The sequence below is a fragment of the Ichthyophthirius multifiliis genome (genome assembly GCF_000220395.1).
Source record: "Ichthyophthirius multifiliis unplaced genomic scaffold scaff_1120509250288, whole genome shotgun sequence".
Lineage (NCBI taxonomy): Eukaryota > Ciliophora > Oligohymenophorea > Hymenostomatida > Ichthyophthirius > Ichthyophthirius multifiliis.
The window spans coordinates 13,799-27,598 of NW_004086894.1; the positions used below are offsets into that span (position 1 = coordinate 13,799).

At 17.7% G+C, this 13,800-nt stretch overlaps 2 protein-coding genes across 2 annotated transcripts, besides 33 other annotated features; both read right to left on the reverse strand. All coding sequences in view use genetic code 6, as the record gives it.

The window, feature by feature from the left end:
• Positions 1-752: 752 nt before the first annotated feature.
• IMG5_062960 (hypothetical protein) lies at positions 753-7,198 on the reverse strand (the record flags this gene model as incomplete). Its single annotated transcript, XM_004036979.1, has 10 exons — positions 753-1,706; positions 1,833-2,442; positions 2,509-2,876; positions 3,072-3,533; positions 3,637-3,938; positions 4,016-4,298; positions 4,522-4,898; positions 4,969-6,262; positions 6,348-6,705; positions 6,954-7,198. 10 exons carry the CDS (start codon positions 7,196-7,198, stop codon positions 753-755), a joined length of 5,253 nt encoding a protein of 1,750 aa, XP_004037027.1.
• Positions 1,718-1,816: a microsatellite.
• Positions 1,764-1,819: a microsatellite.
• Positions 2,458-2,493: a microsatellite.
• Positions 2,906-2,940: a microsatellite.
• Positions 2,909-2,941: a microsatellite.
• Positions 2,924-3,031: a microsatellite.
• Positions 2,934-3,017: a microsatellite.
• Positions 2,935-3,015: a microsatellite.
• Positions 2,937-3,042: a microsatellite.
• Positions 2,964-3,019: a microsatellite.
• Positions 3,548-3,625: a microsatellite.
• Positions 3,548-3,628: a microsatellite.
• Positions 4,356-4,439: a microsatellite.
• Positions 4,362-4,416: a microsatellite.
• Positions 6,280-6,335: a microsatellite.
• Positions 6,863-6,920: a microsatellite.
• Positions 6,878-6,925: a microsatellite.
• Positions 6,887-6,932: a microsatellite.
• Positions 6,906-6,943: a microsatellite.
• Positions 7,038-7,354: a microsatellite.
• A 714-nt stretch (positions 7,355-8,068) lies between these two features.
• Positions 8,069-8,112: a microsatellite.
• Positions 8,113-8,699: 587 nt separating this feature from the next.
• Positions 8,700-11,056, reverse strand: IMG5_062970 (hypothetical protein; the record flags this gene model as incomplete). Its single annotated transcript, XM_004036980.1, has 4 exons — positions 8,700-8,716; positions 8,818-9,370; positions 9,455-9,498; positions 10,936-11,056. The coding sequence occupies 4 exons, from the start codon at positions 11,054-11,056 to the stop codon at positions 8,700-8,702; spliced, it is 735 nt and encodes a 244-aa protein (XP_004037028.1).
• Positions 9,403-9,453: a microsatellite.
• Positions 10,662-10,756: a microsatellite.
• Positions 10,663-10,731: a microsatellite.
• Positions 10,672-10,741: a microsatellite.
• Positions 10,698-10,814: a microsatellite.
• Positions 10,730-10,811: a microsatellite.
• Positions 11,057-12,206: 1,150 nt separating the features above from the next.
• Positions 12,207-12,292: a microsatellite.
• A 1,154-nt stretch (positions 12,293-13,446) lies between these two features.
• Positions 13,447-13,484: a microsatellite.
• Positions 13,448-13,490: a microsatellite.
• Positions 13,491-13,526: 36 nt separating this feature from the next.
• Positions 13,527-13,552: a microsatellite.
• Positions 13,553-13,743: 191 nt separating this feature from the next.
• Positions 13,744-13,791: a microsatellite.
• Positions 13,774-13,800: part of a microsatellite that runs on past the window's edge.

The window sequence follows — 13,800 nt, forward strand, 5'->3', positions numbered from 1 at the left end:
AGCAACATTAATACTTTAAATTTTATTAAAATAATTATTAATTCCATCTTTTTTTTACAAAGGAATTATAATATCAATTAAAATTTAATCACAAATAAGTTATTCTTCTTTATATTCAGGATCAAATTATTATGGTTTTGACTATTTTAATATTTAATGATAAAATAAAAATTATATGAATCAATTAAAAAAAATACTTTAACAATAACTTAATCAATTATATTTATTTATTCCTAAGCTTATTTTTATGTATTATATATTTTATATTAATCAAGTAATTAAGGCACATTAGTTGAAACATAATATTAATTTGATTATAAATTATTATTTATTTTTATTCCACCTATTTCTATTATATATTAACCTGTAAAATATACTAAAGGTTGTTCATAACCAGTTTTTACAGTTATAAAAAAGTCTATATTTTTTAAATTATATAATTACATTATAAATTAAATAATATTACTTTAAGCACTAAAAGATAAAAAGAAAGGAAGACCGAAAGTAAATAAAATAGTAAAAATACAAAAAAATTATGCTTTTGAACAAAATGCGGCAGTATAATATGTTGCGAAATTTTCTGTGATTAAATTTATCATTATATAATAAAAAATTTGTATTTGTATTTGTATTTTTAAATTTTTTTTTTTTTAATAAATAAAATATCTATAAAAAATTTTAAATATTTATTTTTTTATTATTAAAATATAAAAATTATTTTGAAAAAAAATAAAAAATATTAATATAAATTTTCATTAGTATTTAGAAAAATGAAAGTATCTAAAAATTGCCAAAACATTATAATTTTTACAATAAAGTCCCGTAATACTAAATAAATCAATAAAAATTTAAATATTCTCATGATTTAATTCCGGAATAAATTATTAATATTATCCTAATATATTTTTATCTTCTTTTTTATTTAAACTAAAGTTTAAAACATTACCCCTAGTCGTATTTTCATCATTATTTTTATATTACTCTTCCTTTAAGAAAAAATGCATACCAAAATCTTAAAATAATAAAATAAAATTCTTATTATGAACTTTATAGTCTCTTTCTTTTGTCGCAGGTGGTTTTTTATCAGATTTTTACATATTAGTTTTCAAATCTAAGCTTCTTTATAATAAATTGTCTAATTTTTAATCACTTATATATATCTAATATATTATTATAATTTTATTTAAAAAAAATAAATATTTTATTACAGATCCATATACTATTTATTTATCGTTTTCAAAAATCAATTCATCTAATTGTTCTTATGTTAACTAACTAATTATTTAGCTTTTATCCAAATGACCAAATATATATAAAAATTTATGTTCACCAAACTCTTTATTATAAATACTTTTCATTATAATTGATCCTATTTTTTTAATATTATATATTAAAAAAATAAATATTTAAATAGAAAAAAATACCATCAATAGATTAAGTTTCTATATTTTAAATAACATAATTTTGAGCATAACTTTGATATTAGTTTTTTAAAAATCTATGTAACTTTATATAAAAATATTATAATTATATAAAAAAAAAAATACTTTAGTTATTTAATTTTAAAGATAACTATTTGTAAATGTTAAAATTTAAGATTCTTTATTTAATTTTACTAAATATAATAATAAATCAACACTATTGACATTATATTTTTTTTATGACTCATCAAATAAAATAACACCCGATTATTAAGAATTATAATCCTAAATATGTGTATAAATATAAAAATAAATAAATATGTAAATATATAAAACTTTAAAATATATAAATAAAAATATATATATATATATATATATATATATATATATATATATATTTAATTTATATACTTATTTATATAATAAATCGCTTTATATAATATTATAATATATATCAGATGGTAATTAATTCATATTAGTTATTTAATTTTTAGCTTCTTCATGGAAATTTTCTTTAAGGCTTATTTTATATTTGGAAACTAAAATTGAATATTTTAAACAATTATGCGCTTCTTATTCAAACTTTGAAGATTCTTCTTGATCGTTTTTAATTAATTAATCTATTTCATTGTTCAGAGTATCTTATTTATCTTTATTTAATTATTCGTATTTTTATTATAGTTCTTTTAAATCTATATACTAGTAATTTACTCTTGGCTTATATTCTCTTTTCAATAGACATATTTAAGCTTATTAAAAAAACAAGTCTTCACTTAATCTATTATTTTCTATAAAAAGGCATTCGCCCCTTCCTAAAATAGACAAAGCCTAATCTAGTCTTTTTTAAGCTTCATCGAGTAAGGAGATCATATTTTCTTTTAAAATTTAAGAAAAATTTGGTAACTCAATTAAATATTTATTCCTACAAACATCCCTGTGAGGTTTTTTAAGAGTTAGTAATTCATATTTTTTAGCTTATTCTTTTATTTAATCATCTTTAGATTTAATGTTTTTCTGATATCTAAATTAAATATTAATATGAATATATATAAATATATATTAATATATATAATATTTTTTTTTTTACAATTAAATATAATAATTTTAAAATGAAAAAAGATCTTTATAAAACAATGCTTAATAAAATAAAGCAAACATGTAATTTAATTCAATCCTTAAAGATATTGGTACAATAAAATTTATACTTAAATTATTAATATTTTCTAATTTCTTTAACATCTTATATATCTTCTCATCAACTTCTTAACCTTAAACATGTAAAACAAAATAACAATTAATATATCTTAAACAAGCCCTCATATATATTGCTATATTTTTCATATAATTATTATAAATAAGTTTTGCATTATTTGAATTTTCAATATCTATGTTATTATAGGTATATTTACATTCTTTCATAAAATCATAATTAGGTAAAGGATTAAGAGATTCAATCTATTTATAAACAAATAAAATTTTATAAGTATAAAAATATAAAAAAAATATATAAAAATATATATTTATATTAATTTAAATAATTAAATATATATTTATATATATATATATATATATATATTTATTTATATTTATATATATATTAAAATTTATTTTTTTATTTATAATTTTTTATATATATAGATATATATATACTTTCATATCAGTCTTTATTTCTTCATTTTTTTTTCCTTTTGAATCATCTTTTTTTCCTTTATAATCTTCATTATTTTTTTTTAAATCTTTTCTTGCAGCTTTTATATTTTATTAAGACCTGTCTTATCTTTTTAGTATTTCTTCTTATATTTCAGATGGTAATTATAATTCACTACATGTTTAAACACCTTCATCGAAAGCCTTTTTATTAATATTTTATAAAGTACAATCATAACTTATTTCATCTAAAATTTTTTCTGCTTTTAAATAAGCATCTTAAAAATAATTCAATGCCGATTAATGTTACTTTTTTTCAAATAATATCTCTCCATAATCACCTAATAAATTTACATACTCAAAATCTTCATCTAAATGATATTTTATATGATATTATATAGTTTCTTCGAATTTTTCATTTGCTTCTTTTATTTTTCCTTTCTTAATGTTTATTCTTGCTGTATACTATATTTTTTTTTTATATATTATATTTAATAATATATATAAATATATATATATATTATATATATATATATATTTATATATATAAATATTTATATTTTATTACTTATTCTAATATTCCATAATAATATTATTCTTTGACCTATAAGCATTCTTTTTTAGCTATTTCAATCAATTTTTAACAATCATCATATCTATTTTATTTAAATAAAACAATGCATATTTATGTCCTTATTTTAATCCACCAAAAAGCATTTAAATGTCTTCTGGATTTTCTATTTTCTGTTAAAAAACATAACTTTTCTCTTTATTATTCCTATTCTTGTTTTTTTTTTTATACAGTTTTTATATTTGATGAATCGCTTTTATTATCTTGTTTTTCAATTTTACTACTATTTTTTTTAATTACTTGAGAATTCATTTATTCCCAAATATTACTTTATACTTTTTATATAATAAAAATAAATATGTAATTAATAAATAACATTTACTTTTTTAAAATTTAAAAATATCTAAATCATTTTAAAGTTTAGTGTTTTCTATTTCTATATTTTCAAGTTCTTCTCCAGTTTCAACTTATCTATATTCATTACAATACTAATATAAGTTATTAATTGCATATACCAATACATAATAACATTTAGAATATAAATTCATAGACTAAAAAATCTTATTTATAAGAAATCTAGTACGTGCTATCATAAGTAAATATTCTTCTCTTTTTAAAATTTAATCTATTAATAATTCATTATTTGAAAAATATTCATCCTATATAATTTAATATTTAATAAATTAATATTCTTTATATATATTGGATATAAATGAATATAAATATAAATATTAATAAATATATTTATATATATATATATATATATATTTATATATAAAAATATATAAATGTATATTATACTTATTCTTATTTATCATATATTCCTCTTTAAATAAAAAAAGAATTTCTATCTTCTTTTAAAGCTTAAAGTTTTGCTTAAACATCTTATATTTCATTTTCTTTTTTCAATTCTTCTAATATTAGTTTCATATTTTAAATTTCTGTTTCAATATTTAATAACTCCTCTTCAAAGGCTATTTTTTTTAAAAGAGATCTTAATTATTTTTAACCTTAATTTAAATAATTAATCCTCTATTCATTTAAATCATAAAGTTCAAAAATCTCATTTTCATTAATTGCAAAAAGTAAATATGATTTTGCATATAAGAATAAATTGACATTTAATTATCCATATTTTATATGAAAATTTTTCGGTAACTCTATATTATTTACTAATTATTCAATAATTTATTTATTTTTTTCTTAAAAAGGATGTGCATTATTATTAAATTTTTCACAGTCAGGAAACCAATAACATCCTAATTTGAATAATAAATGGAATATATAATATATGAAATTATTTAATTATATATATTTATAATTTAATACCTTTTTCTTTTTAAATAAATTAACTTTGTCCAAACCATAGACTAGGTAAATCTTTTTCATTAATAACCTTTAAAATTTACATATAACTTTCGTTAATATATCCAATACTACTTAAAGCAATACTTTTCATGATTTTCGCCCTTATAGAATAAAAAGCATTCGCACATATATCAGTCGCAATATAGTCCATTAAACACAATGTTGGTAAAGCCTTAATACTTAAGTCTCCATCAATTAAATTCCATGCCAATTTTTCCATACATAATAAACTTTCTACACAATTAACATTTTCTAAATCTTTATAAACATTTTTTTCTAAGCAAATTTCCCTTAATCTATAACTTCCATATTCTATTATAATAAGAGGGTGTGGAAACGAAATTTAAAAAATAGAAAAGACAATATAAAAAGCCATCAAAGTGGTTTCCCTTAATAAATTAAGTTACTTATAATAACAAATATAGCCCAAATTTACTAAAATATTGGCCGCTAATAATAAAGGCTGGATACCTATAACCCTAGCCATACTATTTTAATATTCATTAAAAATGACTCTAAAATTTTTCAAAGAATTCTATTTAAAAATCACATCCAAAGCCTCATTCCAAGCCTCTTCTATATAATTAGCATTATTTCTTGTAAATTAAAAATTACCTAATTCTTTTCTAGATATCATAAGTAGGAATTTTTCCTATTTTTTTTATAACATCTCATATGCATTTTTAAATTAATTGGAAATAATAGCACTTAATTATTATTAATTATGTTTATTTTTCCTGTTTCTTTCCACGTCTTCATTATTAAAAAATTCCTCCATTTTTTTCACTGCGCTATTATTTATTTATTTACATTCATAGGCAAATTTTCTTAATAAAATTCGAGCTTTGTTAAGTTCTTCCTAAGCTGGATTTATCTCTTTTTTTATTTCTTTTAATAAATTCTCACTTTTATATTTTTCAAAAATTAATTCTTACTATTTTTCCATTAATTATTAAATTTAATTTTCTAGTTCTTTTTTATCTTCTTCATATTATATTTATTCAGGAGTTGCTTCAAGTTAAATTTATCTATTTTTACGCCTTTTGTAAGTATTTTTAAATTCTTCAAATTTCTTGCTTCTAATTTTTAATTCTTCCTTTTTTTATTCACAAAAATTATTTTATCTTTAAATTATGATTTCTTAACCGTAAATGTAAAAAGGAAGTAAAAATTAACTAAAGTAATGATCTGTTAAATTAATAAAACTTCTTGTTATTCCAATTAATAAATTCCATTTTTATTCGACAATTAATACCTTTAAGATTAAAAATATATATATATATTTATATTTATATTTATATTTATATTTATATTTAATTTTTATTTATTTTTTATAATACTTAAATTGTAAATCCTATTATATTAGCTATTATATCTATATTGAATTCTTTTATATCATTAAACCAAAATTAATTTTTTAATTTCTTTATTAATTTAGGTTGTTCGTATTATTTCATTATTATTTCATTTTCTTATTTAAATGCTTATTATGTGTAATTTTCAATTTATTCAGGGTGTATATTTTGTTTCATTTTTTCTTAATTTCTTAAATAATAGAAACCTTCTTTTTGAACACATTACATCATATTCAGTAATGAATAACATAATATACTTAAATGAATCCACATTTATGTATTTTTTTATGTAAAAGGAGTTATTTATTCACTAACAATTATATTATATACATATTTCGCTATACTTAATGTAAAAATTCATGATTTTGAATTTATACTATATATAGAAGTTTTTGCTAAAATTTCGATTATTTTTTCTATTTCTAAAATTTATGCATTTTATTATTTGCCTTCTTATTATTAATTTTAATCTTCATTCATTTCATTTTAAAAATTCTCTAATTAAATTAGTTATATATTAAATATATATTATATTAATTATTATTATTATATTATTATTAATTTTATTATAGCTATTTTAAAGAAAGATACAAGGAAATTCCTTTCAATAAAAAATATTCTGAATGCCACAAATTTAGATACTTAAACCTTTAAAAAAAAGGAATAAACTTCAAATATTATTATTATTATTACTACTATTATTATTACTATTATTATTATTATTATTATTATTGTTATTACTATTATTATTATTGTTATTATTATTATTACTACTACTACTATTACTACTATTATTACTACTACTATTACTATTAATATTAAAATTACTACTACATTTACAATTATTATTTCTATTTTAATTACTATGATTATTTTTATTATTACTATTGTTATATTTATTATTATAATTATTGCTATTATTATTAATTTTATTACTATTATTATTATTGTTATTATTATTTTTATTATTATTACACTATCTATTATTATTAACAAAAAAAATTGAAGTAATAATTTTATGGAAATTTTTCTTATATATCTTCTTTAAAAATTAAATCATCTAGATTTTGTTATAAATCAAAAAATTATTTAAATATTTCTATAGCTATTGTCTAGTCTTAGTTTTATTTTATTTTTACTCATCTAAATACAAAAACAGCAAATCCGGAAACCACTCTACATCGTTTTTAACTGCCCTATATTTCAAAGCATTAATTTATTCTTATATATTGAAACTTTCTGAATAAAAATTTAATTATTCAATATTAATTTATTATATACATTCATAAACATATTTAGCCTCATATCCAGATTCTAGTAATCTTCTAAACAGCTTACAACATATTTCTAGAAAAGCCGGATTATTTTTAAAATTAGTCTATATTTTACTAAAAGACTATCCCAAATCTCTAAATTAATCCCAATAATCAAAATGATAGGTTAAATCCTGAATTATTTTTTCTTTTTCCTCTTTACAATTTTCAACAAAAGGCAAAAACTCCTCGATTTCTTTTTTCCATCTTTCTGCGAATCTTTATACGTAATCCCCATAATCTTCCGGAAAACAAAGCAGTGCTTCTTCCAGATAGCTTTAATTTTAACTCTGAATTTCATAAATTTCCTTACTTAATTTTGGAAAAACCTTCACTCCCTTTTATTATTACTATATTACAAAGAAATTATTCTCGTTATTATTATTTAAAAAGTTTTTTTTATTATTTTCTATTTTTTTTTAATTTTTTTTTATTTTCTTATTTTCCTTTTATTAAATTTAATTTGTATCTTCCGTTATCATTCTCATTTTAGAAAACGCAATCCATTTTCTATTAAAAACTCCCACTTAAGAATATAGAATTCTTTTCCCTAAATTAATCTCATTTAACTAAATTGACATTCGGCATAATTCATAACTTATATTAGCCGATAAAATACGTAAATTTTTCTCCCAATATTACTTTGGAATCTCCGTTATTAGAATCTGGCATTTTAATAATATATGTAATACATAAATTATACGGTTTTTCATTTATAAAAGTTCGATTATTTAATTATATGTCTCAGTTATTAAACGAATACATACGATATATGATTTTATACTATTAGATGTTTCTATTCCCATTAATAAAAAATTACATACTTTGAGTATATTTTTTTAATGTTCTATTAATATTATACTTTGATTTTCGTTTTGGAATTTTTTTTTTAAACATCTTGCTTTTATCTAATTATATATAAATATTAACATTTTTATACATTTTAATATATTTTATTATATATAAAAAAAAAATATAAATATTTATATATTTTACAATAAAAGTATCTACTAAAGCTTATAATTCAATAAAGCTTACATCCTATAATTTATTTTATTTAAGTCTATAAAAATATAAGAAATTTTCTTAATAATTTAAATTTCTATCTAAAAATTATGATTTTTCTGTAAAATATTACAAACTATGATCTGCTGCAGTTTCTGCAGTTTCAAAATCACCAATTAAATAAGAATGTTTTGCCAAATGACTACACAAAAGATTTACTGGAAGAGGATTTAAACATACAATATCTTCACTATTTTCCCCTATAGTGCCAGAAAGTTCTTCAGTAGCATCAAAGGCAGCAACTGCAAATTAATATTTTTAATTTTCTGTTAGGTTTTTGATAATAACCGTCTATCCAATTTATTATCTAATCCCGGTATTTTATAATTAAATGCAGTTTTCAGTAATTTGACTTTTAGATTCATCAGATATCTTTCCATAGACAGCCATCTTTTTAATATCAAATTTTTTCGGATTTTTGTTAATATCAAAATCAGATAATAAAGGAACAAAAGGTGGCAATTTCAAAACTATTTAAGAAGAATTTCTATTTATTAAAATAGGGCATCTTGGTTTTTTAGATTTTTCAATAAACTAACTATTATATAAATAACTAAAAGGGAAAAATTATTATGAATTTTATTCAGTTTAAATATTATTTAACAAGCTAGAAAAAACAAAAATAGCATCCTAAAAATAAATAAAATAATTATATAAAATTAATATATATATAAATATATATATATATATATAAATTTATATATATATATATACTTTAATGCATTTATTAAAATGATTATTTTCCATTTTTTCACATTCTTATATATAATAATAAGATTTTTATAAAAAGAAAGATTAATTTTCTTAACTAGTTAATGCTATAGCCATATATACTAAAGATAAATTATATGGATTATCTTTTGATTTTTCTATAATTTTTTATTCATTATTTTGTAATGGAATTTATTATTAATTATTTTATTAAAAAATTTATTATTTAGAAATCTTTTTTTTATATTTACATATATAGAAAAAAATTATATTTTACATTAGATTTTCTCATATAATGTACTTTCGCATTATTATTTGTACTTTTTAGTTCTGTTGATTATAATTAATTTTGTGTTGTATTTTTTTACAATTGAAAATTCTCTGCTAATTTTAATTCACATCTAAAAATATTCAATAAAATATCTGTATGTAGTGAATTTATCAGCATTTCGATTTCTGAAAAGCCTTTTAAATCTTACAGTCCTTTAAAATAATGAGAATCACTATTATCATCTTATAAATATTACCAAGAAGCCTATAAGAACTCATATTCCTCTTCTTTTTCTTCATCTTTTTCTAATTTTTTTCTTTTTTTTTCCCGTATTTTCAAATTAATCATATTTTTACTTTAAATATAACTTTCTTTCATTTTTTAAATAGTTTCCCTTATTTTCTAATTATCGCAAGTCAAACTAAATGGCAATAATAAATCACTTTGACTTTCAATTCCTCTTTCTTATAAACTTTCTCTATACTAAACAATACTTTTTAAGCAAATATTTAAATTATCAATAGCTTATTAAAACTCTTCGTTTTCTTCCAACATTCGAGCCAATTATAAATTATATTTACACATCCATATTATATCAAGGTCTTAATTTCTTTAATTTATTAAATTAAATACTTTTAATGCATCTATAAATATTTTTTATGAAGGAATAAATATTTATTAGTATATTAAAAATTCTTAAATAGTTATTTCTTCAGAAAGAGATTAGTAATAAATAAATTCTATTTAGTAAATTTAATTCATAATGTATTTTTTCCAAAGATAAAAAGATATGTTTTTAAGAAAATCTTTCCTTTTCTCATAAAATTATTCTCCTAGATACCCTTCTAAAGATTTATGTATTTGTATTATTAATTCTAATAATTTATTAATATCATAAATTAAATCTAATTAAATCTTTTTTTCATCTTCTAAATTATCTATAATAAATATAAAAAAATAATTAAATAAAAAAAGATATATAAATAAAAAAATATATATAAATATAAAATATTTATATATCTAAATATAATAAAATTAATATCTATATATTTATATATTTATAAATTTATATATTAATATATAAATATATAATATTTTTCTTTTAAATTTTATTATTAGTATTAATATTATTAGATATAATTTTTCTTATTATTTATTTTATTTATTTATATAAATTAAAATAAAAATAAAAAATTTAAATTTATATATTTACTTATTTTATTTTTTAATCCAAAAGTTTTCTCCAGATTCCAAAATGCGTTCATTATGTTCAATTCTCTTTCATTTATGAAAAAGTTTTCATCATTTTTATATGTAATATAGACATATTCCATATTAGGTAATCTTACAAACTCACTTGGTACCTGTCTTAAATCACATTCAATTTTAAAATATTTTATTTCAGGCCTTATAAGCGGATTTTTTCCAAAAAGTGGTTTAATATCTACTAAGATATTCATTTTTTCTTAATCATTCATCTAAAAATTTTACGTATGTTTAATTTATAAATAAGGAATCAAATGCGTAGTTTCCTGAACTCCTGTATATTATTTAACAGGTATAGGTATTTCTTTAAATCCCCCTTAAAATTTTCCTTATACTTCTTAATTAATTATATTTTTCTATTCTTCCTATTCTTCTTCATGTTTTAAAACCACATTAATATCACATACTGCATTTTCTGCATTCTAGCTTCTTTTAATAATTAAATATACATAATTATGTTTAATCATCTCCAATTCTTAATAAGTAGCCTCTTATTAAAAATATCCTGTCTAAACCTCATTATTCCTTAAATTTCCCTAAAAAATTTTTGTCCTCAATTTCCTCAGATCCATTCTTAAACTAGCTTAGTTTATATCAATTGGAATTTTCTCATATCCCTCTTCTACATCAACTTCTTGATTTAGGCTTTAAACGATTTTTACATCTACAATATAAGGAACTTCTATTCTTCTATGCTTACATCTAATAAGTGCAGAACAAATAAGCTCTTCTAAAATGGCCTAATTTTAAACTTCATATGCAAAATGTATTAACTCTACGTGATATTCAAAAGGAATTCTACAAATTGCTTTTTTCCAATCAAATTATTTTATTGTAAAGGAATTGGATCTTTTAATTTATTTTTATGTATTTTTTTAGTTATTATTATCATTAGTATCATAACTATATACTCCTGTAAATGTCTTAGACTTAAAGTATTCTTCGCTTTATATTTTTTTCTCGTGTTCTAACCCTTATATAATTTATTGGATATCATTTTTATATATTTCATAAGCAGCAACTAAAACACTTTATTTCCAAGGAAAAGAAGAACCTTTTTTTTCTATGCAATTTGAGTATTTTGAATAATTACATCTTAAAGTTTCTATTATGCTCATAATTTTTCCTTCTTCATCATTTTAAAAATATTCATCAAATTTTTTTTCCATTCTTCAATTGTTATTTATGAACTCTTTATAAAAATATTGCTTTTAAAACATATATATATATATATATATATATATATATATATATATATATATATATATATATATATATTTATATATATATATGTATATATATATTCTTATTACTTAAAGTTTTAATTTCAAACATAAAACTCTTAAAATTCTTAGATTATGTTCGTATAATTTTTATATATAATCAGGTAATTCATTATTGTATTTTTTTAATTCATTATTATAAGATTTTTATAATTCCTATAATCCAATATCTATTGTTTTTTAAGCTGAACTTAAAGAATTGCATTCTTAATAAGAATGTGCTAATTCTATATATAACTTTACTCTCCATTCTATATATTTTGGCGACATTAGTATAATATTGCATTCCATACACATTATGCAAAAAGCCTAATAATCAATACATAGTACTGAATATACACTTTTCCTTAAAGCTAAGCAAATATCCATCATATAAATAGTCGCATCATATGTTAAATAGTAAAAATTAATTTTATCATCCAAGGACAATCCATTTAATTAAATTAATACGTTTTTATTTTTTCTAATAAACTTTGTAAAGCTTTTGCAGTATCTTTTTTTCTTACTTTTGAGTCTATACTTATATATAATCTATAAGAATTAGAAATATCATTAAATACACTTATGGCATATTCTTTTATTTCCTAAGGGCTTATTTTTATGTTTTGTTTATTTTAATTTTTTAATTATTATTCTATTTACGATTAAGATGTTTGGTGAGTTTCTTCTAGTTTTATTATTAATTTTGCTGCTTTTTTATTTGTTATACTTGATGGATAATTTTAATTTAATGATTGGTTATTCATTTTATATTTATATAACAAGGATTTTTTATATATATATATATATATATATGTTATTTGTAGTCTATTGTTATTATATTTATTATTTTTTTTTAAAAAAAAAAAAGTAAGATTTTATATTATTATGAAAAAGTTATAAATTAATAATTTTTTTTTTTATTTTTTAATAAAAAAATATATTCATTTATAAAATAATTTTTTTAAAAAAGAAAATAAATTATTTATTATATAATAATCTTTATTTTCATTATAACGCTTTGATATAATTTCTTTATTAAAATAAAAAAATAAAAGTCATATCCATTTAGAATTAAGTAATGTAAAATAATTAATATTAATTTTAATAAAAAATGACTTTATTTTGTCTCATTTAAATCTATTAATACTAATTTATATTTATTTTGCTATTTTAATAGTTAAGAATATACATAAATATTTATATTTTTATATTTATTTTTATTTATTTATTTATTTTTCAAAAAAATAAAAATAAAAAAAACTTTGAACAATATTAGTTGTAGTTGTAGTTGTAGTTGTAATATGTTTGAGAAAATACATATTTTTAAAATAATAAAAAAAAAATACAATAAAAAGTTAAAAAGAATTTTAAAAATAAAAATTAATTTTTTATTATTTATAATATATTAAAAATAATGAAAATTCATAAAAAAAATAAATATAATTAATTATTAAAAAAACAAAAAACGAAAAAAATGCGTTTTAGTATTTATTTCATTAAAAAATATTAAAAAACAATTTATTAATAAATTAAAAAAAAAAAAGTAA